Here is a 27837-nt window from a genome sequence, read left to right as displayed (position 1 = left end):
TTAAGTGCTTGAAGCAGAATGTTTTAATAAGTCTATGTACTGGCGACGTCGCACTTCGTGTATATGTGCGCTTTCCTGTGGAACTAGTGAGCTTCCATTCCATTGAGGAAGAAATTCCTGTTGTCAAGGGGTTAAAAAATATGTACTCAAAGATGACTTCATTTACAGAAAAACATGACACAAAAGCAAACAATGCCCTTGTTTATTTTCCCCCAAAATGTTCATTTATTGGTAAAAATTCCACATCATCTTTAATCAAACTAAATGCACTACATATCAATAAATCCCTAAAAAATATCCTACTACTCATTGATATAATTCCCAAGGGCATAGATTTGTTCGCCAACTTGGGGTGAGATGATGTTGAATTGAAAGTGGCTTGAAAGCTCTTCTTTCGCCAGATAATTCAAGAAGTAATGATTAAGGATAAAGGGGAGAGCACTCTGCTAAGGGCTGAACAGATTTTGCCCCTTGATACTGGCTCAGTTTGTGGTGAATTGCATCTTCAATTATGGCTTTAAAAAACAACTAAAAACACCAAGCATCAGTTTCACTTCAAACAGTTACACACTAACAAATCAGGAGCAATTAGGGGCAACCTAGATCAAGGACCATAATTAACCATAGTTGGACTAACTGATTGAACGTAGGTTAGTCAACGATGGTTGGACTAGTCTAGTTAACTATTCGCAACCAGCCTATCGAGGTTGGTAGCATCGTTGGTTTGCCACAAATCGTTTTTAATAGCACAGTGCAGAGAGGACCAGTTACAAGAGTTATGCTGGGAAAACAGTAAGTCACGAGTAAATGATAATTTTCACTTTTATTTTTTGCTATTTTGCCCTTCCTGCGGCCACCTTTTCTCCCATTTGACCTGACGACCTACCAACGGTTGACTAGGGTCGTTCGCACTGTAACTTCACTGCACATGCACTTGGTGCGTCGCAAACCAACCACTAGTTAACTAGCGGTCCTTGCTCGAACTGGCCCTAGGGTTCTTCCTGAATGTTGTTGGGTTTGTTTTCCTATGAACATATATTCCTGGTAAATTTGTGAGTTAGAAGCCCTCAAATGTAAGACTAAAATGGAATTCCTGAAGTTGGGGTCTTAATTAAACTTTGAACAAAATTAAAATTTTCTAACCTACATGTGCCAGTGCACCACAGGACAGCATAAGGGAAATTAGCTATCAGTACCATACAAAGACCAATTAATATAACTAGTGCAATACACGACTATAACATTTTACGTCAAATGGCCCAAGAAGTAATTTCAGTTTAAAATGAAACCTCCATCCCCAAAAAATCAGTGTGGCCTTTTTAAAAAGTAATACAGTACTTACAGAGACTAATGGATAAACAATAAATTCAATAACTACTTGAAGAATTATGTTCTTTCCATCTTTATGTTTCATCTTCTTAAATATGTACATTTGCGACTGGAACTAGTAAAATTCAACAATAAAAATATAACTGTGATTTATCTTCAATACCAATATAAGTCCTTTTTTAATAATAATTCAAAATCTATTGTAAAACACGTAACAGTGAACCATCTGGAACGGCCACAGATGATTTTCAAATAATGAATTGTTCCAATAACAAAGGTGTTCTGATCATGTGAACGTATATATATAAAATGTATATAATGCTATAACTATTCCCCCCTTCTAATTTTCTTCTTTTTGGTAGTGGGTGTCACACCAATGTGCACGTGATCTTTAAGGAGCAATTTCCAGCTAAGCTTTAAAGCACAGTTTAACTCAAGATAATATCAATTATTATCACTTATGAAAATCCCACTGTCTACCAGAACTTCTTTGAGTAAGCCTTTTGAACAACGAAACAGCATTTACAAATAAAACCACTATGTGACTCAGATTTCACTTGAGGGTGTCTTGGCCAGCTTCAAACACTAGACAGACACCTTGACCATAAGCTTCACATACCCTTGGACGTTTTTGGATTATTTGACGTAAGCAATGACTATGTGCTAGCACTTTCTCTACTCTGTTGATGACATACGGACCCATAGAGAACACGACTGTAGGGGAATTAACACAGGGATGTAGGTTTAAGTGTGAGGACTGCTACATTGTTTTCCGATGCAGTGCTGGATTGGGGAGGATTCTGGGAGGAGACTTGAGTTGCAAGGAATTGACTTGTGGAGCTGTGTCTGATTTGACTGGCTGCGGGTTGGAGTCACATGCACGTCTATGGGAATCGGCTCAGGGCACCAGCCAGTGATTTCAATGGGCACACATATCCAGCCGCAGCCAGGGAAATTCAGGACATGGCTTACGATAGGGTTGCAATATTGATCGTGACCTGTCAGAGGGTGACAAAATGGGAGGGGGAGCAAATGACGCCCTGGACAGTTGGCAGTCTTCATTACTCGCCGAAGGACACCCTGACCATCGGCTTGACGACCCCGTTCAGGAAGAACTCCCGTTCCAGGTCCGACAGCATGTCGAAAGGCCGCATCTCCTTGCAGAATCGGCACTCCATACTCGCCTGGGGCAGGGGCTGGGACGGACCCAGCACCAAGCCACACTCTGTCCACGCAGTCCTCAGGGCCTGCACAAACTCGTCCATCATGGCCGAGGTGTGGAAGGGTGTTGGGGCGATGCGCAGCCGCTCCTCCCCACGGCCGACAGTGGGTGGGTTGATGGCCTGCACGTACATGCCATAATTGACCAGCAGGTGGTTGGCCACTTGGGTGGACTTCTCAGCATTACCGACCTGTAGGGGCCACGGGCAAAAAGTAAGTGCAGGAATATGTTTTAAACCCGCACTCTGTTTATATGTACATCCTCCAACAACTCTTCAAAGTTCACTCCCCCATACTGTCCCATGCTTTGCTGAATTACACCACAGCAGTTGACGTAATGCCAAGCACATTTGTTGATACACAAATGGCACTCGGCAGTTCACTCCATTTGGAGTCTTTGCTGGTAAGGCGTGGCGTCCAAAGTATGTTGGGTGGAGGGAAGCGGCACAGTTAGCTGACAGGCTCAAAATTACACCTATAGGGTGAGTGTCAACATCTACTCTATCATTACATTGATACACAGTTCAAATGTATAGGTAGATAACATCTGCAAAGCTGGAATTGAAAATGACGAATTGTTTGTAAACTTTCATCACCAACTACATCAGTCGCTGAAGTAAAGATAAACCATCTTTACAACACCATCAAATACTCAAGAGCCTATGCTTTGTAAAGGATGTAGTTTGACAGTTGCAGTTTCTTTATACAGTAAAAGGTGAGGAAAAATAGGGAATATCCAAGGCCCAACTTCAAAACTGTGGACCCCAGCAAATTAAAGTGACAGAAAAAAGCTGGTTAACTCACATGAATGGGAATGATATGGCTGGGGCAGTCAATGACGGGCAAGCCGGCTTGGGTGAGTTTGTAGCGCATCTCTTTCACTGACTCCTGGTGGCGAGCCCGCAGAGATCGCCCTTCCTCGCTCCTGAGCACCTGACACAAGAGGCCAATGAAATTCAAACTTCAGTGTAACAGTGAACAGACCACGAGGGCTTACTTGTGAAATCTGAGGAGTTCATGACAAGCTTTGGCCAGACATCTTGGCGTCTTTCGTGCATCATGTACACCATTTTGGACACCCTGTTTTGTTAAAGAAATCCATGTACGTGTGGGAAAAGTCAAACCTTAGAAACTTGGACCCCCTATGTTTCACTTCAAGGCTGCGTACATATCTCGTAGCAGTATTCTCTTTTTATGGTCCCTACTGTCAACTTACCTCAATAGATGCCATGGCCCCGGCTAGGATCATGGGAGGTAGTGCTGTGGTGAAGATAAAACCAGCGGCGTAGCTACGCACCATGTCAATCAGGTCCGAGTTACCCGTGACGTAGCCACCTACCATGCCGTAAGCTTTACCTGATAAAAAAAAACCAAGCGGCAGGGTAAAAAATGTTGTAACACCCAGTGCACTGTCCCGCAAACACCTGCTAAGAGTATATATCAAGACTGCAATGTTAAGAAGTCTACAGCCCTGAGTTGTGTATAAACTGCTGTGGGGTTAGTTGCAACAGAAAGCTCATTTAAAGTCACTTGAAAGAGTGTACGCCACTTCAAACTTTGAGGCATGCGCCTTGAAAGACAAACGAGCTATAATGGGAGATGCAACCCGACAGGTGCAAATAATTGGTTGCAACCAAAGATCATGGCTCCGTCCCAAACTGCGAGGCCAGGAAATGTAAACACACCCCTTGCACTAACGGCCTCTCTAAGTGATCATTTTGAGGTTGTGACTGATGATGACCTGAAGCACATGTCACATTGCACAATAATTTGCAGGGCGAAAAGGAGGTTTGGTGTAAACGGACCACAAATGGTCAAGTTACGAGCACATCAGCTCAACTGAAATTCTCAGACATAGGTTTGCGTAACTTGTGGGTGGTGAGGTTTGCCTAGTGAAGTTGTTGTCCAAAGTCTCCTCCCATGGTTGGGAGCCAGTGAGTTAAGAAGTCTACTTAAAGTAACGTCATTCTTCTCTGAAGAACTGACGAACTTGACATGGCAAACAACGCACTACATGCAGCCTGAGGAAAAGCTAGCAGAGCACACTGTGTTAAAAATGTCAATGTCACCTTTCTAGAGCCATCCGACTCACTGAGGAGACACGGACGGGGTGCTACCTCACACTACTGACACTCGTTAAGCACTTGTTGCAAACTGTGAAACCGCAGGGACGTTGGAACATACCTAGAGTACCGGATATGATGTCTATGTCATCCAGGCAGCCGTCTCGCTCCGCAACCCCAGCACCGTGATCGCCATACAACCCCACAGCGTGGACTTCGTCCACGAACGTGATGGCTCCGTAGCGGTGGGCTACGTCGCACAGCTCCTTCAGTGGGGATACGTCACCTGAAATCATAAAACATAACAACAGTTCCATTCAGCAAATGTGCCCTCGGACATTTTCAGTGCTGTAGTGGAGTCCGTCAACAAGTTACAGGTCCTTTCACAAAACCTGTCATAAGTAGCGGGGTGAACTAACAAGCGCTTTTGTGAAAGTTCATTTGAATAACTTGTGATTTGATGTGGAAATACTGCAACATCAGTTTCTGACTTGTTTCAACATTTCAAAATCTCAATCTACAACTGAGCTATTAGGAAAAGTGGCATTTTGATTTTATGGCCAGAAAGGTCAGTACGTTATGCAAGTTGCAAATCTTTAACCCTAACCCCCTAAGGTGTATGTAAAATCATATTGAAATTGGAGGATTTGGGACTGTTAGGGTTAATGCTCCAGCATGCAACTAAATTCAAAATTACACAGCTATTAAGGAATGTAGAGTTCAAGATGTACACGTGTACATGTATGTGTGAAGTCGGTTCCTCATGCCTGGTAAATGTGACAGAGTGCACCAATGGTCAAAGGCTGTTATACGCAGTTAAATGTAGCCTTCGATGCAGATTGCGGGCCTCACTGTGGGAGTACACAGAGATAATGCTGCGGTTTATTTTGTCCACGGCGGACAGTGCCGTGTCACAAGCTCAGGTAGGGGGCACCCTGCTCACCGGTCATGGAGTGAACCGTCTCAAAGGCTACTATCTTGGGCTTGGAGCGATCCGATTTCTGCAGCAACTCCTCCAGGTGGGCAACGTCGTTGTGCCGGAATATAAAGCGGGGCACACCGCTGTTGCGAATACCTTGGATCATGGAGGCGTGGTTGCCTGAGTCCGAGTAGATGGCACAACCTGACAGAAAAGGCACTTCTAATTAGTTCCTATTTCAATTTTCAAGCCAGTAAGCTTTCCTCTTTTGGCATTTCATCAGAAAAATGCGAGGTTGACATGTGTAACAAACTGCAAAATTCTTTCACTTTGTGTGAAAAGATGTCAATTACTATTCATTAAAATGTTAGTCCTTTTCTATTATATCCTTATTTTCTAAATTAGTAGATCTTTAGTGAAATGCTGAGGTTTTTCTTGTACTACAAATGGCAACTGAAGTAAACAGCTACCTGAATGGGTGGTAGGAACAACCCTTGATGGTTCATAAACCAGACGACACGTTTACCCGCTGATGCTAAAAATATTGCTAATTAAGCACAAAAAAAGAGCACTAGCAGTGAACCTTAAAGCATATTTTGGCCAGTAAATTGGATTCTAAGATTTTGCTTTATTTCACAAATGTTCCCCATGTTGACAAGTTCAATTATCTCAAGTTACATGTTCTACACTTTGGGCTGATTGAAAAACCAGTTCGATCAAATGTCTTTTTCACCCCTTTGAAAGTAACATTCATCACGGCACAAGGTGTGGTACCTGGTAGGGACTTGGCAAGGGTGTAAAGAGTTGAATCGTTTGCCACAAAGCAGGAGGTGAAGAGCAGACCGGCCTCCTTCCGGTGCAGCGTGGCCACGGCAGCCTCCAGCTGCTCATGGTAGGTGGAGTTGCCCGATATGTTACGAGTGCCGCCCGCCCCGGTGCCGTGCTTCTCAATGGCTTCCCTGGAAAAAGACAACAGGCTCAAAGGGTGACTTCACGGACAAAATAACCCTAGACAGACTTTAGTCAGCAATACAGTACACTGACCGGCACGATCTGATTATGTAGGTCTCAATAGGACTGTACATGTAGGTTACAGTACGATGTATGCAGCAGCATATCCAATAGGGGGTGGGGGTGAGAGGTGAGGGGTAGGTAACTCCCTCTCTCGGACATGTTGCTTTCTTTTAAGAAATTAAAGTGCCAACACTCTGAAAATGGAAGTAGCACATCCCTTTGAAGAGAGAGCATCCTTTTCACCGAGGAAGAAAAATCTGGACAATCATTTGATTGATGGGGAAAAAATTCCCTCTGTACTGGACTCAAAACCTGGATACTTTCCAGGTTCTATCCAAAACGCTTTATCAGTTATAAGGGGCACAAAAAGACAATAAACAGTTTCACAAAATCACGCACAAGTACTTAATGAGTTGTGAAGGACAGAATAGAGAACAATTTCGGAGATTTATTTATTGCGAACTTAAGTACACGGACACTTCTCCTAAACTACAATTAGGACTCATTTGTTGGTGCATAAATTATTTCTTCCCGTCTTGAATGTCTCGTTTCTACAAAAAAATGACACAGACCTACAGATGCTTTTGTCTAGCAGGTTCACTTGACAAATTGAAACACGTCATCAGTGTTGATTTACCAATGTATGCACAGGTGTGCAGACAAATGGCAGGATTTTTCTGCGTTCTTATTTGATGTTAAAAGAAAGAAAGATTTCATGGGCTTATTTTGAGCCAATGGCATGTTATCAAGTTTTTAGATATTTTATTCCCTTGGAATGACCATAAACCAACTGCATGCAGGAATATTTAAACTGAAATTTCTTTGTGTTGAGTTACTTTTATATAAATTTCCAACAGCAACGCCATATGGTTGAGTGCCTTTCCCCATATGCAGAAAACACAAAGTCCTTTAAAGTCCAACACTCTCCACGAAACAATATCACTATCCCTTGAGATTACATTCAAGCTGTGATCACAGTGTCCACTCTCTTGACACCCCACAATGATCCTTGATGATGATTGTGAATAAATGAGATGGCTAGAACACAAAAATGCCTGGTGCGGAAATGAAAAGCAGAGCCATGGAAACTGAAGGTCAACAAGGCTGCTTGATATGCTAGCGAACCGCTGATGAATTCTGTTTCAGTTCTTCTGCCGGTAGGCCCATAAGGTATTACTGGATTAATTATCATCAAAATGAAAGACAAAACCAATTATTACTGCAGAAGAGAGGAAAAATTTCAGTAGATACCGTAAGTCATGTGCATGATATAAACCCTGTACTTCGTTACTGTACAAAAGGTTGGATGACTTCCAGAAACAGACCTATTGGGATCAATCTTTGGGTATTTAATCTGAAAGATTAAAGAAAATTTCTTGAAGGAGGAAGGAAAGTTTTACTGCGGTTAGATTGGGGAAAAATCACCAAAAAATCCAGCAAAGGGGTAGGGACAACGACCAAATAATTAAATACTGTCACTTTGAGGGCTTTTGATCACAAGGAATCAGTTCTGAGAATTATAACAAAATCCGACTGATAATCCAGAACAGGGGACAAGAATCCAAGGATCTGGACAAATACTGAGAAATCGCACCCATGAGTTTAAAACAGTAGAGTTAAGTCAATTCAAATAATTCACTATTCGAAGATTCAACCTTCAATTCGATCGAATATCCAAATATTCCGTCATACGGACCAGCAGATTGTTGATGAACAAACCATACACAAAATCAGTTGCACTACGCACACAATTGTACATTATGATCAAAATAATAGATTCTCACATCTAGGAGAATCTCCAGCCACACTTTAGCAAGACTTAAGAGATGAACAATACTTCTGGCCATGTTGTAAATTAATTTTCTATTCCTTTTAAATTGTTTCATGAATAATTTACTTTTTGAATCATTGTAAGATTTATGTTGCTTTTCCTTTGCATCTGCTTGAAACAAGCCTCCACAGTGCAATGTTTCTCATTTAAAACAAAAGAAAATGTTTCCTCCCTTTTCATGAATTTTGCATTCAAATATTTAAATTCGGAAAATAATACTCAAATATTTGATAATCGATCAAATATTTGGTTATTTGGATATTCAGCCCTATAAAACAGAAACACTCAGATCTCTTTGTTTTTGACAGGGGGACTGAAAATTTGAATTAAAAAGAAAAAGCTGGGAAATCCCAAGGTGCAATTGGTCAATCTGGAGAGGTATGAACAGAGATTAGAGTTGACGGGTTTATACTCCTTCCTCCACACCCCTAAGAAGCTGCCTTATCCCCTCCCAAGTTGAGCCAAGCTAAGCACTGACCCATGGACCAAAAAAAAGGCCTCAGTCCCCTTTCCAACTCTGGGCTTCATCTTCCATTTCAACCTCATCTTCAGCTCATGAGTTTACACCAAAGTAACTGGTGCCCAGATCTCATGGAAATTCACCTAGCCTCATACTGAAGACTTGAATGCGTCTGAAACAACAGACAGGCGTATTGAGCCACACTGACCCAAGACTGTGAGTCCAAAAATCTTCTGGAACCTCTGCCGGAAGACTAAAGACGTAAGGTACAAGACATGCACGGAATATTCGTACTGAGGACAGGTGCTTTGTTCCTGTGTGATGTGCATGAGCAGACCTTTTGTACTTCCACGATCATTGGATTTACATTACAAAAAGTCCTCTATGAGGGCGTTCCATGCAGCCACGACTTCTACGAGTCAAGGTGTGGGGAAAACACCCCCCTCACCCACAATACTGACTCACTTGACAGCTTCCTTGACCTTGGGGTGCCTGCTCATGCCCAGGTAGTCGTTGCTGCACCAGACCGAGATGGGTAGCGACTCCTGGCCACCGCCGGGGCAGGAGTACTCCTCAGCATAGGGGAAGGATTCAGCGATGCGGTTGACCTTCTTGAAGATGCGGTAGGTGTGGTCTCGCTTCTTGGCCTCCACCTTGTCATGCAGGAACTTGTTGTAGTCAAAGGTGCCGTTGTCTGGGAGGAGCAGAGGAGGAGAAAAACATGTCTGACCTGTTTTCTGGGTAACAGAGTGCATTTTCTCTTCAATCTCACAAAGAGGCAAAACTTAACCTTCATACTCATTTTCACCTTTTCGTCTTTATAAAAAAAAGCGTGTAGGCCTTCAAAGATGTGATCAAAACTGACAGCCGCCAAAGGTGGCAAAACGTAACATTTCAGAGGCTACAGAGACAAAACTGTATCACAGATGAATCCAGTCAAACTTCGTCGATAAGAGCACTAAGAATACAACATTCTGCTTTAAACAAGGAAATTTGTTGGTCCCAATCCTTTGTTTCTATTCCTGACAAAGTTCCTGTTATAACAAGTTAATTTGCCGAGTCCCAAGGACCTCTTATTAACGAGGTTCCACTGCATATGGATGCTCCTACATTATGTATGCTTTATGTCCTTAACAAATAATTCACTGGATAATTTCTGCGGATGCACTTGCTCACATTGACCAAACAAAAACAAAACAAAAATGCAATTTCAACTCTATCTGCACATTAAATATATAAAATGGTAGCACAAATGACAAAACGCAGCATGACACAAGAATGGAAAATGTGCTACATACCTTTGAGAAAGTCTGCAACGTCTTTGCTGACAGCCTTATCAGGCTTGACAGGCGTGGCCTTCACAACTGGGGGGGGGCAAGACAAATGAATGACGTTTATTGTCAGTTCTTTTACCGTTCTCATCACATGCATTTTACAATCACCATCACACCACAGTATGTTCACAGCTCTTGTCTGAGTTATGTACGGGAGTCACCTTGGCGTGGTGCTTTTTTCCTTTTCCTTGCCTTTCGCCTCTGCGGCTCCAGTTTGATTCCCGGCACACTTCACATGTGGACGGGGTTTTCCGTCCCAACCCAGTTCCGTGGGTTTTACCCAGAATATTCTTCTGGGGTTTTCCTGCCACCCCTAGAACTGTAACTCAGCGACTTCTTAATGTCTCTCCTCTTCAGGTTTCTTCTGGCTTACGAGCTACAGTGCCTTGGGTACTTTTGAGGAATCTTTGGTTCCATTACAGGAAAGAATAAAGTATCATGTATTTTTGAAGTTGTTTTTATTTTCCATTCCCAACGATGTGAGTCAGGCAACTGCAAATGTTCTCTAATATATTGCATTTCAAAGAATACTAAATCTTCCCATACACTGCTCCCTCAAAATCAATTATGAAAAAGTCATTTCACACAAATTTGCTACTTCAGTTCACATTCCAATGTCATTTGTCGAAATCTTGCCGTTCGCATTTGTTGAATAGAATATAGATTGTGTGCATGTGTCTGTACAGTATCATACTGTCATGGCCGTGTATAAACACAACATGGGCATTGATATTCTGAAAGAACATTCCACCGTATGTCATGGACTTTTCCCTGCGTCTGAGTAATCCGTTTGCGGACGCACAGAAAAATAACCAGGACGGAATATCAACAAGCAGTCACAGTAACTTTTTACATTTTTTAGTCCAGTACAAATGCAGCTTTAGGACTCACTCGGCAGGATCAGGTCACAATTTCTAATTTCCCTCAGGGGGGCAGCTAAAAAGTTTAGACTTCTACGAGGTTTTCACTTGATATTTTGAACGTACAGGTGACAGTAATTCCTCCTGCCCAGGTGAAATTCGATAATCAAATCGTTGATGATATTATCCAAGAAGGCAGGGACGGTCAGATCCTGAAAATTCAATTAATCACCCAGAATCAGTCCCATGACATTTTGCCATTTATCTCCAGATTAGTCTCACAGTGAACCCCTAGCGACTTAGTATGTGTGTATATGCGTGTGTGGGTGTAGGGAGTGTGGGCAGAGATTTTGTGTCTAAAAATTCTGGAGAAAAGTGTACTCATCCCGCGAGGTCAGTGCTTTCGTCTTGGGTTTCACTGCCTGACCAAAAAAACAGATGCAGAATGGGATACTGGAATTGGAAAAACATGCGACAAAAGTAGTTGTTTTTCATCGTCTGGGTATTTTTTTAGGTTGAGACCACTAAAATACATCTGCATGTGGGCCTACAGGTAGACCTTCCAATATTAGCCAAGCAGATGGAGAGGCTACCACCATGTTTAATCTAATGCCATTTCGAGTGGCTTGATTGCTTCTACATGTACAGGTACCAATAGCAGAAATTGCTTTTCCCACAAGTCAATGCTAGCAACGGTGAAACCAATGTATTGATTGGCGAGTAGACAGGAATCCTGCGATAAAATGTAGGCTTGGTTCAGAAATGTACATAAAATGAAGTCTCCGTCCATAAAGGCAGATGCTGTTTTATTCTAAGAACTATTCTACATGTACTGCACATGTACACGGTAGCTCTTAAAATTATGACCAATGAATTCCAGGACAAGCTTGACAAAAACTCAGATGGGGGTTCGCAATTATTTTATGGTATTATACCGGTACACATCTCAAGATCAGTTATGCAGCCTAAAATAAAGATACAGCATAGTGAGTAACTTTCTATTACGTGCAGTCTGGAAGTCATTGTACTTTAACTGTGTTCTGCATATGTGCGCACCAGGGCAAGTTTTAATGAGGCAAATGCAATTTTGAGCAAAGGAAATAAAAGGGGTACTTTTGAAGATCATTTACGTGTAAAAATGAATACTAAATTAAGGAAACTTATCCTTGAGATCAGCGACCACAACCAGATTTTCAATTCAGTGTGAAGCAAAATCTCCCCCTTACTGGTAGGTTGTTATATGTCGCATTGCGTATATGTCGCATGGAATAAAACTGATGAGCAAAGGCATACAGCTGTTCATGGGTGCTCAGTGCGGGACACCAGCAACGTCCAAGTCAGTCTCTCGGTCATGTCTGAGGGAGCACTTGCAATTTTTTTTTTTCATGCAGCTTCATCATCATACCAAGATTGGGCTGTGCAAACAGATTCTCTGTTTTTTTGGTAAACAGACACTGCTCACCATTGCCAATGCTCACTGAGCCTGGCGTGCCAAGACCTGGCTGGCCAGCTATCATTGCTGTGGGGATAACTGGAGATCTTTACCTGTCTCCTTGTCCGATGAGTCGATGAGGTCAGAGTCAATGATGCGGGTCAGCTTCTGCGTTTCCTCCATGTTGGCAAGGAATGGGCACTTGCTGGCATTGCGGGGCGATGGAATAGTACCTAGGAAAAAAAAAGTGAAAATGGGAAAGTGTTCTGAGTATAGAATGCTGTTTCCAGGATAAAAACGGATAAAAATTTATAAGCAAAGACCAAAGTTCACATTTTGTATGTGGCTGCTAAACAAGAAGTTTTGCCAAGCACAAAAAAATTTCCTTCCCAGTAATAAGTTATAATTGGGGAAACAAAAAATTTTAGAACAATTGAGGTCTTGGAATTCATTCCTGCTTGGCAGTCAAATACAATACCAAAAAGTATCTTCTTGAATGTACATTCTGCACAAAAAATGGTTTCATTTGCTCAAGTGTTTCCAAGTTTTGTCACTGTTGAGAACAAATCTCTTCTCTGCACATACATTTTGTTCGTTTTAAAGAATAAAAGAGTCAGTTTTGAGACTCAAAAGAACACAGCATCACCACGCAATTTCTGTTCAAAAGGAATTTAAACATTTATTTCTCCAAAACATTTTAGCATTTAGCATTTAATAAATGTCACGTAAGAGAGTACTTAAGAAACTTCTCCAAATATTAATAGATTTAACGAATGCTACATGTACGTAAAATGTACACGTACATGAACATGTCGCAGTACCATCATGCCATTAACGTTTTGCACTTCAACTATGCAAGAGGATATTTTCAAAGATAATATGTACAAGGAAAATATGTGGGTATATAAACACACAAATGTACATGACAGTGCAGCCTGCGGCCGGATCTGTATGCTGTGTTCATCCTTGGGCATAAATTTTCATTTTTTCCACCACCTCCAAGTTGTGTATTTTCTAGTGGGTCAAGAAACAATAAGTTTCCTTCGTTACATACCAGTACACGTCCTCCACATTTTTCAAGGCTCATCATTTACATACATGTACATGCATTGCTGGGGCTATAATGTGGATGCACAATTTCGAAGACATGGACATGTAGAATGCTTGGTATTCAGTAGTTTGTCTGATCCTAGTTCCAAAAATTGCACTTCACTGAAACAACAAATGTGAGGGTGAGAACTGTTGCCAAAACTTTCAAAATTTAAAATTAGGGAACACTAGAGCGTACACACACATGTACAGTGCACATACACATGCACGCATGCACTCACTGTCCCACACTGACTACACTGTACGTGTAATCCCAAAATGTGTGAACACAAAATGCATTTATGATTTGTCCTGGCTGCCACCATGTCAAGATTCATCAAGCCGGTCAACATGAGGAAAAAAAGGCTGCATTAAAACCCTCCCTTTGTTGTAACTGTCAAAAAACAGTCAAAAATTCCTTCCACTTGATTTCCCCCACTACACAGACACATATGGGAAATTTGACTGGTTTTGACTGATAGGACAACTGGTTCAAGAATGTGTCTTTACATAGGAAGTTTTAATTAATTAAACATTTCTCGGACCACGGATACTACCGTACATTTCTATACATCTATGAAAGAGACTACTTTGCAGGTTCATGTACAGGTATTTACAATGTTAGTACAATGAGTCGGTGAATGTGAAGGTTTGTTTTGTTTTCATGGGGGGGTTGGGTTTGAGTTACAAATTTGATTTTGGTTAGGCTCTTGGGTTAGGTCGGAGTTTTGGTTTACATTGAAGGTTGGACTTTAGGGTTAGGTTGGAGGTTTTTCTTTTGGAGTATTGGTTTAGGTTGGAGTTTTGGTTTTAGTTTTGGTTGTATTCTAGACATATTTTCGGATTGCTTTGGTTTTAGTGTGGCTTTTGGTTCAATGTTAGCCTGTGCCTTCTCTCACTGAATCCTTCTGCACAAACGGAAGCAAGCAGGGATAGAAAGCACAGGCTATCATGTAAACCAAGGGCTATTCTTTTAAATTTGGGTACCCCGTTTATTTAACTACAACTACTTATTTTGAAAGGACCAGGTGAAAGGAAAATCTCAACAGGGTGCCGTTTGTTCGCACTCGGTTTCCAAATCCTGTCTAGGTTCCCTGCAGCTATACTTATTGTGCCTGTATTAAGGTGCCTTTGTAAATCTTCTACCACAAAGGTTGCTAACTCATTCGGGTGTGACCCACGAAGGCTCGCACCAACGTCATCCATACTTCCTGGTACAATGGACCCAAGAGAACATGTACATGTACATTGTACATGAACCGGTACTGTAGACGCTGGTACCCTTATACAGGTGTTGGTATTTCCTCAAAACCCATGTGCATGTAGATTTTTTTGATTTACATACGGTAACTAATCACTTCCTCAAAATGGAAGCTTGGGTAATGGCAAACTGTACATCGATGCAATCATACCGTTCAGTGTGCAATTGATACTCGTACGTGTATTTTACAGCATTGTCACTGAAACATTTTGCCAAATCATCATTACAAAAAAAGAAAACATGGTTTCAACCTGGGGCGAGACTGCACTGCGGCCAGCTTTGCAGGTACATACATGTACATGTATGCTATGCACTATGTACATGTACATGTACATTGTAAATTTCTTCAAATAATAACACAATTAGCATACCAGTACACACACTGTACAAACATTTTTAATGTATATTTTGGTTTATGTATACTAACTGCAACACAGCCTTCAGGTACATGTAAATGGCCAGCTGGTAAATGACACCATTTTTTTTAAGCTTGACCGATGGAAATTCATGACCAAGAGTCACGGTATAACTGTACTTGCAGTCAATACCAGTAGTTCCAAGCAATTCAGAACCCAAACTTAGATATTGGTATTGGTAAGGAAGGTCATACATGTAAGTTTCAACTGAAATTCATTTTAGCTTTCTTTCCTGCCTCTTAACCAATGTGTAGATGACACATTGGTCAACTCTGTTCACACTCACTTCATTCATTTCATTCATTCATCAACTTCATTTCATTTAATCATTACTTGTTGTTGTGCCCCGCTCTAGCCTGGCAGAAATTCCAAGTGATTGCATGATATTGCACAAAGAATGACTTTTAAAAGCAAACTCGAGAACCAACCGATGTGCCCTTTGATCTACACAAATACTGTACATGTAGAATATAGGGCATAGTTCATCCTGGAAAGATCTCAAGCACAAACCTGTTATCTGCACTGACCATGCTGTGAACCCTGTTTGCTCACGCAACTTACATGTACGTGTAGGTATCCATCAACTCTTTTCAATGATCACACTTTTCTGTGACTGTCAGCCTTATGCTAGTGGCCCTCACCCATCATATCTGAGAGTTCTGTCACGGGGAAAAATCTCTGCATTTTGAACTTCCAAATCTCTCATATTTTTGTTTTGTTACTGTTGCTTTGATTTTGGTTGTCTCATCTTATTTTGTTCCAATTTCTGCATTTTATTCCTTGTTTTTTTTTTTCTAGGACACCTTGATGTACCGTGCATACATGTCGTTCATATTCCTTCCGGGATGTACAGCTTTGCCATGTTCTGTACACTCACTTGGTTTGGTAATAAATCATTGCTGTACACAGTACACTCACTCGATTTGGTCCTAAATCGTTGCTGGGCTCCACTCCAGCCTGGCAGAAATTCTAGGTTATCACATATTGTACAAAGAATGGCTTAAGTAGACTGAAAAAACCAACCGCTTGTGCTGCTGTACCCTTTGATCTATATAAATATAGGGAATGATTCTTTTTGAGCAGATCTTGAGTATATGTACAAAGTATTATTTGCATTGACAATGGGGTGAACACCCTTTGCTCAAGCAACCTGTAGGTGCTGTAGGTGTCCATCAATTTATTTCAGTAATGCACTTTTCTGTAACAACATGTACCTGCGTAATGCTGATGGCCATCTTCCATTTTCATTTTAGAGTTCTGTCACTGGAAAAATTCCAGCTTTTTTGTTTGTATTTTGTTTTCTCTTTTTTTTGTTTTCTTCTTATTTTTCCCCTTGGAAGCAATGATGTAATTTATATTTCTTCTGAGATGTACAGCTTTGGCACAGAACTAACAATGGTCACTTGTCCAAAAATTATGGCTGTGGCTGAATCTAACACATTTATATGGCAGCCACTGACTTGTGGCTACAGTCACTTGCAACAGCTGCACGGGTTAGACCTGGCCGTAGCCACTTGATTTGGACACAACCTAAGCAGACCAACAGCTGGGCTGTTTTCTGGTCACATTGTTTGTGCTCATGCTAACCCCCACTGGGATACATGTACCAATACAACATCATGGTGAGTGCTATGAGCCCATGCAGAGACGCTGACAGTCTTTGTTTTTGCCACCTTGAATTTGTTCTCTGGATCATTAATGTCTTCAGGAAATGTCGACTGAAACGTCCGCTGAGCATGAAAATTGCAAGTGACTAACAAAGGGCTCACGCATTTGGGTAATTCCAGAAATTTTAGGGTCCATTTTTTCTGTGTCCCTGTTACATCCGACATATGATTTTGTAAGTTCAGAGCACATTTTCTGATTTCCAAGAGTGATACATTAATGCAATTTACCTGCCAAACAAATAGTAATAGTTTGAAAACAAATTTCGGTGATATTTCCATGTCAAATTACAAAGGTCAGATGTAACAGGGACATGAAAATGTCACACTTTTGGACCCCTCATGTCTGGAATTATGCACTTGGTAGTTAGCCTCTAAGTCCAAGTCTGAGGAGACTGGTTCTGAAAATGCATATTGTACATGTACATACAAAAAAAATCTGAAAGTTTTCCCATTAGCTGTAGGAGTACGCTACGTGTATACGAACCCCTCTCCCCCCAAAATAGGCTGTATTCATGTGTCAGCCATCTTGAACAGAAAGTGAGGTTAAACTTTTCATTATGGGAAAATGCAAGCAAAAACAACAGTGACAAGATAAACATTTCATACAAATTTATGCCAGTTTCTGTGAAGAATAATTTTGAAATATGTGATAAATTATATCTTGAACCCTAACGGTCCTCAATCCTCCAACCGGTGAAGACTTGAGGACTGTTAGGGTTAATATTTTAAGCAACATTTTTTGTAAAAATGAAAGTGAAGATGGAAAGTTAACCCAAAATAGTCTGGCACCACTCCATTGAATTGGACAGATTCAGCAGATGTGATTAAAAAGAAATTGCGTCCCTGTGAAAAAGGTCATCAAGGTTCCATACATGTATGTATGGTCCCCTGCTGTACATGTAGGTTCACCCCTGAATAATCATCAATGTGTTCACAGCCTTGACTGTCTGAACTCTACTTTGGGGAACATCAGTCCACCTTTAGGCATTTACGAAAAATAATTCTTTTTAAACATGACAAAGGAACCAGTTGAGAGTTTACAGAGTTTGGATTCTTCCACTATTACAGGGTTTGGATTCTTCCATTATTTGAATAGTGGAAGAATCCAAACTCTGTAAACTCTCAACTGGAATTTTTCCGTAAGTCTTGGAGGACTGATTCCCTATGACAAGTTTTGTCACACTAGATACAACAGCAGAAAAAAGTACTCAAATTGAACAGAACCGACTCTTTTTAAAGTTACTCTACATGTGTAACTCTAAAACTGTGGACATCACTGGCACATATCACCCCCCCTTCTTGATGCAAGTGCTGATTTGAAACTTAGCTTTGCACAGCATACCGGTACATGTGTATGTAGTCTGAACAGACTTCGCGTGTAACATAGTTACAATATGTGTTTCAAGGACTCAAGAATTAAAATGCTGTGACCGTAATTTACAATACCCTCATTCCGAAATTGATTCCATTCATGTTCTCCTGTGCTAATGTTTCTGCTACTGTTAGTCGGGGATACACTGCCATGCTGATTGCATCCTGGGGTCAGCTACATGTACCAGGAACATGTACATGTAATTCTGTAAACAATTGCAGTTTGCTTTCCTTTGAGTTCATAATTCTGATCACGTTCAATGTCTTGACAAACTGTTTGTGCCTTACCAGCTGCAGAAAACTTCTTTCTAAATAACATTTGGACAGTGCATGTAACGAAGGACTAAAAAAACACTGGCAAGTTCTCTTATCTGCCTTGGGAGATTGATTCTGATCACGCCTCACATCAGACCACTAAAATCAAAGGAAAAAAATTAGCAATATGTGACTTGTTCTCTTCTCAAGTTCAACATACCGTACAAATACATGTCCGTGTAACTCTAAATCACAGGTTAATTTTTGCTAGGTATCAGATCTGTTGACTCATGAAATCGCTTTAAAAGATCAAAGATAAAGCAGGCCTGGGGCACACAGAGGTTGTCTACCTCACAGGCCCTCGAACTAAAATGCTAGGCAGATCAAAATAAATAGTCCTGTCATTCCCCAAAAGATATATTTATTTCACTGACATTTTTTCAGGGTTCATCTACTGTCAATTGGAGTGCACTGTCATGGTGATGTACGCTCTCCATGACACAAAGGGCAGTTTCTGTGTACATGTACATGTATGTTCCTTTGTACAGGTAGCTTCAGTCTACTGATCAATAATGCCCCCAACAAACTGTGAGCGGTCGTACAGAGCTTTGCAAACCAACTGCAGTCTCTCTTTGACACGCAAGAAGTGAACACAATAAAGGACGCAAACATCTGACATTAACTGCTTCATCTCGGGATGTTGACTATGACGCCATTTGGAAAGAGCGCACAACAAAGGCCTAGCCCAAGCAAATACTGTACACGTACATGTAAGCAATCCAATTGGCTCAATCCAATTGGTCAATGTCGTCAACTCTTTCACTTTATACGGTGCTTCAGAACTACAACAGCCTTTGAAGGAAAAGTATGACAAAACATTGTCGACAAACTGCGTGACTATAAATTTTAGCAAATAAATCACATTTATTTTAATGATAGTAGAGACGTATAATTTATTTTTGCACTTTCAAATTGAATAGATAACACCATATCACTACATAATATAAATCTAAAGACAGTATACATATGCAAAAGGAAATTTTGGTGTTAGAAAGCAGGTTTGCCCTGCAAAATTCCATGGACAGTTGATAAGGAACATATTAAGAGAAACACCAAACACTGATACAAAGTACAAAACAATTAGTGTGAATTCTAAAATGGTGTACAGTGTTTTACACACCTGTACGTATACACGTGCATGTTTGCCCCCTCTGACCAGGTATACAAAACACCATTGACAATGGCACATTCACAACAGACAACAGCATGTCTCATGCATGCACACTAGCCTCACCTTTTTCCTGCTCACTGTTGTTCTCCGGTTGGCTCTCCTTCTCCTCCTCCTCCACCTGCTTCTTGGAGGCGTGGCGGGCCAGCAGCTGGTTCATGACGGGGCACTTCTCGCTGTAGGTGAAGAGCGAGGTGCCGGCCCTCTTGGCAAAGCCCTGGGGCAGCCGGGACAGGAACGGGCATTTCAGGATGGCGAGGTGAGCCATGGTGCTTCAGCACTGCTGATCCGCTTCAGTTTGTTGCAGCTACAATTTCTGTGCAAAGAGGGATCAAAGGGAAGATGATAAGACCACCCAAAAGAGCAAACTTTTTGTCAACACGGGGCTCGCTTTACTCAGCATGTGACAAATGCGAGTCATAGTCCAACTGAAAACAAAAAATGGATTGTCCACATTGCACGCAGACATTTTATGTTCTCAAATCAATAATTATGAATAAACTGCAAGTACATGAACACTTGCGTGCAGTTTTCTAGCCCTGATCACGGTGTTGAGCAATGATTTTGACAACCCCAGCTGTCGGGCCTGCTGTTCGTGCGTGGCGGAAACAATGCATGGTGTGTGGCGCAATACCCTTCGCTGCAGCAGGTTTGCGTATAACACGTACGGTGCATTGCACAGTACGTTGGGACCGTTATGCTTTGCGAGTGAAAGTGACGCCGTTGCACCACTCTCAGCTTGCTCAGGTGCGTGCCTTGTCCTGGTCCGTAACCAACGCCTTGATGGTTCTGTACCGTGGCAACACAACTCATTACGCTAACGAAGGGCGCGCCCCTAGCAAGAAATGGGTGGTATTGGTCACAGTGTGTGACGTAACAATTGGAAGTGTTCCAAAATGTCACATTCGCAAAGGAACGCTACAATTGCAGCTCTTTCTGGAAGTGGAAGTCGTCGATTCCAAGTTTGTCTGAAGCAGTGTTGAAGGCTCCAATAAATTCTTCAGGTAATGTCATAATTTGACAACATTAGTCAGTTCATATAAATCTAGAAAATGTTGATTAATCGTACGTACATGTAAATGTGTGTACTCATACCATGTGTACACATACTGTACATGTACAGGTACTAGACTGTACTACCGCAAGCTATAGCTAGCTGGTAACCATGCACCGCATACCCGTACCCACGCGTGCCTGCTTGATCGTGATTATTGTGTGGGGATGTTTATTCAATACTGCACCTATAATTAAAGAGGCTCACATTGGTCCCCCAAAATGAATAATTTATATTTTTCGGGAAGCACTATTTACATGTATGTGATTGGCTCTAGAATAGCACTGAATTATTCATTATGGCATAACCACATACTGCTGAGCCCCCAATTTTCGTCCAAAAGTGGACAAAAAAACAAAGAAAAACATTAAACCCGGAAGATACAGACACAACAAATTGGTTTTTCAACTGGACATCATGCACACATACATACGTGGGGTTATGTACATGTACACACAAAGATGTATGCCGTGGCTCAGTTTGTAAGTTTTTGTAAGTCGGTGTACAGGGATCCGCTGTGGACAGAGGTTCGCCGTTGTACCGTACTAGGGTGGCAACTCGTTTGCTGTGGTTTGCATGCATACAGCCTGGATCTCTGCCGGGGTTTAACGGCTGCGTAAACCACTTGGCACAAGGCTAGCAGTTTTCAGAACATGTGTGTGAAAATCACAGTCAAATGATGAATAAAATCAAGAAGATGCACATGTACGGGTTCAAATGCATTCACACATACGTGTGTACCTTCTCAGTTCACTCAATCTCAGTTAATAATATTCTTTACACTGCTGCGGTACTTGTTTTTGTGAATGCTCTAAACACTGGGTCGCGGGTAAACGGGTAAACCCTTAGGGAAGCTGAGTCTGTCAGTGAATTTAAATCCGGATTAAAGACTTATCTTTTTAAGCAAGCGTTTTTTTTAATCTAATTGCCCAAATTCCCTTTTTGAGGTAGGTATATTTTACAGATTTTTAGATCATTTTAAAACTTTTTAATTGCTAGTTTTTATTGTTTACAATAATTTGTTTTACTATTTTTTATTGTTTTTAGTGTAATTGTATTGTAGTTTTAACCAGTGTCTTAACTTTTTGGAAAGCGCCCTGGAGCACGATTTTATCATGGACGGGCACTATATAAATACTAACTTATTATTATTAAACGACTCTCGTAAAGATTTTGAGAAGTTCAATTTTTCAGTTTTCTTCCTTCCTGCATGAAAGTTGGAACAGGATGTACCGATTTGGAATCACACCCTGGATGCTTACTGCTTAGCACATGCAAAGAAAACATGGTAATGTGCAGCTGTAGATTACACTGTACAAGGTACATGTATGTTCTCCACATTTTTAATTACAACATGTAAACTCAGCAGTTTCCAGGGGGCTGCTATGGTGCAAAGTTGAAGCAACAGACAAATACATGTACACTGTATCTCCCATGCAGGCAAATCGACTTACTACGTGTACATGGAGTAGTCAATAGAAATGAATACATGTATGTACATCTACATGTACATGCCGCACAATGAGGAAATCCACACAGGAAGCCCACACCAGAGTACATGTATGCAAGGGAAATGGTCTCCATACAGGAACCAACCAGGCCCTGAGATGATAAGAGGTCATTCTGAAAATTTGGGATTGTCCATAATGTGTAAAGATAACAAAGGAAAACTGCCACCTATCCAGCATTCCTTTACACCTGTACATGTAAATCAACTAATTACATGCCAAAAGGAACATTTGGTATTCATGTACATACATGTGCATGTAGACAGTCTCTACACATCGCCTCCACATTTATACCACCAGGCTACTGAATGATTGAAGATGTTGGACACGTACTGGTACATGTACCAGCCAAGTATACAGGGCTTCAACAATATCATTTAGCTTCACCCTCCCATGCAAAATATTTAAAAAAAGAAATCTTTAGTTCTTATATGTTAAAAAAGGTTACCTGTCACAAGGGAAAAAAAGACATAAGAACTCAAACTTGACGGGGTAAATATTATACATAATAACATATTACATGTATCTTGCTTGAGCCTCACAAAAAACTATGAGAAATTTGTCAGCCAAAGCGAGAGTTGCGTTTGCATGATTTCATGTTTTTCTGCACTCAAACAGTCTGATAAATTATTACATTGTACTGGTACCTAGCGTTTTGGCTTTTACACACCACAGCACGACAGAGCAAAACTTGCTGGTCATTCTCCCCACGAGTATCATGGCCTGCTACTGGTGCAGTCCGTTACTTCATCGGATTTGTTCCCCTTTGTCATTGTGGCTTCCTCTCTTCCTAGCAAAACAAGAAAAAAGCCCCGCCCTGGCCCTGGTAATACACACAATAGGGCCCATGAATGAGGTCACCTTCACTGGCCCAACCTTGTGTGAAGTGGACGTGCGGAAGTCGGGAAGAAAATTTGGCCATGGAAAGAGATTGTGCTGGGTGAAGTGTGTAATGAAAAGAATGGCAAGGTTAAAGGTGTAAGGACTTGGATAGACTACGTAAGGTTGCTAAAATTATGCATCATGCAACAAGAAAACTGGTTTTGTGAAATAAGTTTGTCTTTTTGTCATTTGTCTTTTTTTCCCCCAAAAACCAATATACAGGGTATGTACATGTACATATCGGTAGCAATCCTCTTTTAGGGTGATTTTCTTCACAAAGACTACAGTTTGCCACGAGTGCTAGTTCCACATTATCTCAATTCCTACATCTTTTTGAAAGATTTTTGATTTTCTTTTCCTGATTCACATCTTTGGAGGATTTTATTCAAAAGGGAAATAAAATTCGATATTGCACCTGATCTGAACTCACAACAGTGACGTAAGCATGCAGCAAGACTACCAGGCCGACTCTACCAAGATTGTATGTGATTAAGTTAAGGTGCCTTTTTCAAAACACAATTTCAGTATGCTTCGTGCCAGTATGTGTACATTGTAGGTGTATGTAAGTTCCAGAGGGTGTTCACCAAAACAGTATGGGGCTGGAATGTGGTCAACAGGTGATATGCAGAGCAGACCCAAGAAAGTTATCATGGAAAGGTCAACCCACAGGCAGGGTTAATCATTCTCTTTCCTCCTGATAAGTCTTTGTCAGGTGCTTCATGTACAATGTATGTTTTTTCATGATGGAGAATCCAAGCTTTACTTTTAAAAACAAAATCTTCCACAGCCGCGACCAAAATAAGAGAGGGATAGACCCTACATTTTAATGTAAAATTCCATTCAAACCATATTTTGCTAATATTGCGATTCTGTAGAAAACTTACAGAGCCTGGCACGGAAGTCAACCATTACACATTGCATTGACTCGCATACTGCCCATTCCCTTGTGTCAGTGGCAGAATTTAATGCTAAGGCCCACCTATATGGAGTCCAAGCAGTGCTAGTTGTACGAGTCCATGAAGAAAGGCAACACTTTTTGGAGTATACCCGTGTTTGTGCATCCTTCTTTCTCGTCATGAATCTCTTTGGATGAAATTACACACTAACATCAATTGACCATCAATGATCATTTGTCGCATTTTTCTCTTTACAATAACAAGCATAAATTAAAAGCTTTTCCAGTGAGTAGTTGGAGAAAGTGTTAGCAGTGTGCAATGTATAAAGTTTTACTTTAATGTTATTCCATGTGGAATTTTAGTCCAGCTTTCAACTAGTAAAAGTGAAGAAATAAGTTTATTCAAAGAAGTACAAAAAAGAAAACTGTCTTTCCCCAATTATAACCTTTATACAATGGGTGACAAGATCATCTTTCAAAATTAACATGAAACAATGGAACACTTTTCCCATTTATGGCCCCCAAAAATGTCCCAAACATGGACTTCCGCGGGGAGATACGGTTGTAAACAGTGTGCATATTTTACACAAGGCTCGTACATGTAGTAGAGGCAAGTTCAAAATGTGATGTTTTTGTACGGTTCTTGTAGACTATGTTGATTGTTCCATCCATCAAGTTTAAGTGCATGATTTGTTGTGTTTTTGTCATAAAATAAAACATACCCCGGTCTTGTGCAGTTTGTAGTTTTGGACAAGAATCTCGTACACTGAGACTTGGTCTCAACGTTTCCGTGCAAAACCGTGTTGAAACCATTGTTCCCAGACAGCGCATTAAGGGTAGATTTTAAACCTTCCCGATTGTCACAAATGAAAAATACTGTGGGAAGGATTTTTGAGGACTGCTTTGACGAATATCCAGTGTCTGTACAAGCACTCCAAACTGAGAAAAGCCACACATAAGCCTCGCACACTGCTTGTGTTGTATTGCATCTGACGGCTAAGATGGTACGGTGTATGTACGGTGCTGTGCTGCTGGACCACCACCAGGTTTGTGCAACACTGCCAGGTTGCTTGCCGTCGTCCCCATTCATCGATGAGTAAATAGTTACTTTCATAGGTACTGAATCTACTCATTTTCACAAGAAGAATCCTATGTGTTTATCTCTTTTCCTTCAACACATTGAACATTGTAGGCTTGGCAATAAACAAGCCTGCACGCTAGTGTTCTAAGACTTAAGCTACACACGTTTGCTAACATTACAAGGTACATGCAGCCCGCGATTCAGCTCAAGATTCCGGTATGGGTACTGACTCCTATGCTGACCGCCTTCATGAATAGTCTGTTCCCACAATGCACGTGAACAGAGTGTACTCTCTACCTTCAATTTCGGACCAAATCTCACAATTCTTTTGACCAGCTAAGGATAAGATTTTAGGTTTACACATCTATAATGTATAATATTTTGCATTTTCTACACATCATCCAAACTTGTTTTAATGCATTCCAGGGCCACATTGATGCCAGCTTACACGTATCTTCATGCATATTTCATGCATGCCTGCTGTGCCTTTCTCCCAAATGACGTTATCAACCCAACATTAACGCAAAATTTGGCCTTGCGTGTTACCGAAATCAGCCCAGTTGGTTGTGGAAAGAAATCGCCTCTTATTTCTCTTGTGTTGATTTTCAGGGGATAAATCCATTGTACCGGTATACTGGTTTTGGGTGGCCAATCCACCTCCCAAACCCCAGATGTCGAAACATTTTAAGCCTTTTAAATACCGCTTCAAGAACAAAATTGGTTGAAGTGCTAAGTGCACAAATTATGGCAACTGCAAGGAACTCGCGTAAAGATACATGTACATGTATAGGCCCGCACCTAGGCCTACATGTACATGTACAATGTAGTTAGGAAAAAAAAGGGAAAAACACGAAGGAAAAACAATTAAGGACATGTTCACCATGTTCATTATGGACCAACAGTCAAATTATTTGCTTTTTTAAGGCCAGTTCATACTTCACATGAAAGTGGGCGCTATTTGCGAAATTGTGATGTCACATGGGAAAACTCCATTACGGATGTTGCTTCACACCCTGTACACTAACCCCTTCAAGACCAGTCTGAAAGAGTGTTTTCTAAGTTAATACCTCAACATGTTCATTGCTAAATTGGATTGGAAAGAGTTCCATACATGAACATCACTTGACAATGACACCCTTGGCACAAACCCACAGGACTGGCCTAAAGAGTTTTAAGTGTTTTCCAAGTAGGCCTAAATGCTTCAATATTTTCCTTGCTCAATTTGACTTTTTGGGACATGTTGTTATCACTTTCTGACGGCTGTTGTAACATTTTGAGGGAAAATTAGTGTTGTCCGTATATGGAACTCTTTCCCCTTCGGGGATATCACTTCGTGACTGCTGATCACACAGCGCAAATTCACGGTCCAACAAGAAAACGATAAACCAACTGTACAGGCAGGACAGACAATTTCATCGAAATGTTGGGAGACAAGTTTCACCATGTTCACTTATGAAGAGACACAAATTGCCGGTCTTGGTACTGTACCTGACAGCTCCCTTAATTCCGGAGTGCACCTTGTAATTGAGCATGAAGTAAGCAGAGTAAAGGTGGTCGGGGCTGAACCAATGCGCAGGCGAACAAAATTAGCCGGCTTGTGCAAACGCGGCAAGCGCAAAGTTCTGTCCGTCTAGTCAGAACGCGTTGACGCGGGTAGTTATACCGGTCAGTATTGCCTTGCTCTATGACATTGCCAAAAAGCAAGGGTTTTGCTAGCGTCTACTCACCTAAATACTTCAGTTCTTATCTTGGTTCTTGAGCCTTGGTTCGTGTTCTTCACTGAGAACGACGAACAACTGTAACTTTTGGACGGAGGTTGTTTTAAACGCGAGACATTGGCGTCTGGAGTCATTCACTTAGTCAGCCTAGCCGTAGGCCTGAGAAACGAAAATGATTACCTCATCCGCTCCGGTTTATATATATGCGGCTGCGAACGCTTAAGCGCTTACGTACATATTCAAATAGACTTTACTCAGATCAATTTGATATTGATATTTTTTCAGTTTAAATCCCGTGTCGTTTTCTGACATTTATCGTCAATCAGCTCACAATTATTGTTAAATGTATGAATATATATATTGTGTAAGCATAATTATCGTTTTGAATGTTTTTTTCTCCAAAAACCGATATAAAGGGTATATTCTCTTTGTAAATTTTATTATACGACTTGAATTAAGGCTATACACAATGACAATGCATAACGTGGGCCATGTCCTAAAGTACTGACTGCGGCTAAGCGAAGTTGTGCTTTGACGTGTTATCTCCTGCCACAGCCATAGCTTTTAGACACGGATGTTTGTTACGAAAAGAGCGACAGATTCGGCGCTGAGCGGCGCTATTTCAATCTGGCAAAAGGCCCAGAAGTTCGCATAAGTGAACTTGCCGATAAGGGTAAATTGATGAGTTTGCGCTTCTCGGCACAGAGAAGAGGGCACTCTTTACAATTTAAAGGCACTTTCTGTTGAAAAACAGTGCAAAGGCGCACAGGCCATGGTATATCCTTATTGTAACTGATAAAAAGAGACCCTTTTTCAAATTTAATCAAATTTGTAAACAAATAAGAAGCAAGCAGATAATTCCTCAGCCTGTGTGATTATGAGAGCTTGCCGATTTAGCCCCCAAATTCATCCGTCAGTATTTTGCATTAACTTATCTTATCTAGGTTTT

At 41.1% G+C, this 27837-nt stretch overlaps 1 protein-coding gene across 1 annotated transcript; it reads right to left on the bottom strand.

Moving 5' to 3' along the window:
• Positions 1 to 198: 198 nt before the first annotated feature.
• On the bottom strand, positions 199 to 27074 carry LOC110974149 (5-aminolevulinate synthase, erythroid-specific, mitochondrial-like). The gene is made up of 11 exons (XM_022225552.2): positions 26898 to 27074; positions 19817 to 20066; positions 12577 to 12696; positions 10136 to 10201; positions 9303 to 9531; positions 6307 to 6491; positions 5557 to 5736; positions 4735 to 4899; positions 3767 to 3906; positions 3355 to 3483; positions 199 to 2741 (listed from the first exon to the last, which is right to left on the bottom strand). Exons 2-11 carry the CDS (start codon positions 20016 to 20018, stop codon positions 2391 to 2393), a joined length of 1767 nt encoding a protein of 588 aa, XP_022081244.1. The 5' UTR covers positions 20019 to 20066; positions 26898 to 27074; the 3' UTR covers positions 199 to 2390.
• Between the last annotated feature and the right edge of the window lie 763 nt (positions 27075 to 27837).

This window comes from Acanthaster planci, linkage group LG04, assembly GCF_054643075.1.
Source record: "Acanthaster planci isolate LZ-2023a linkage group LG04, COTS_SCS, whole genome shotgun sequence".
Lineage (NCBI taxonomy): Eukaryota > Metazoa > Echinodermata > Asteroidea > Valvatida > Acanthasteridae > Acanthaster > Acanthaster planci.
Note: the sequence above shows the minus strand (reverse complement) of the source record. Positions and strands in the feature narration are given on the sequence as shown.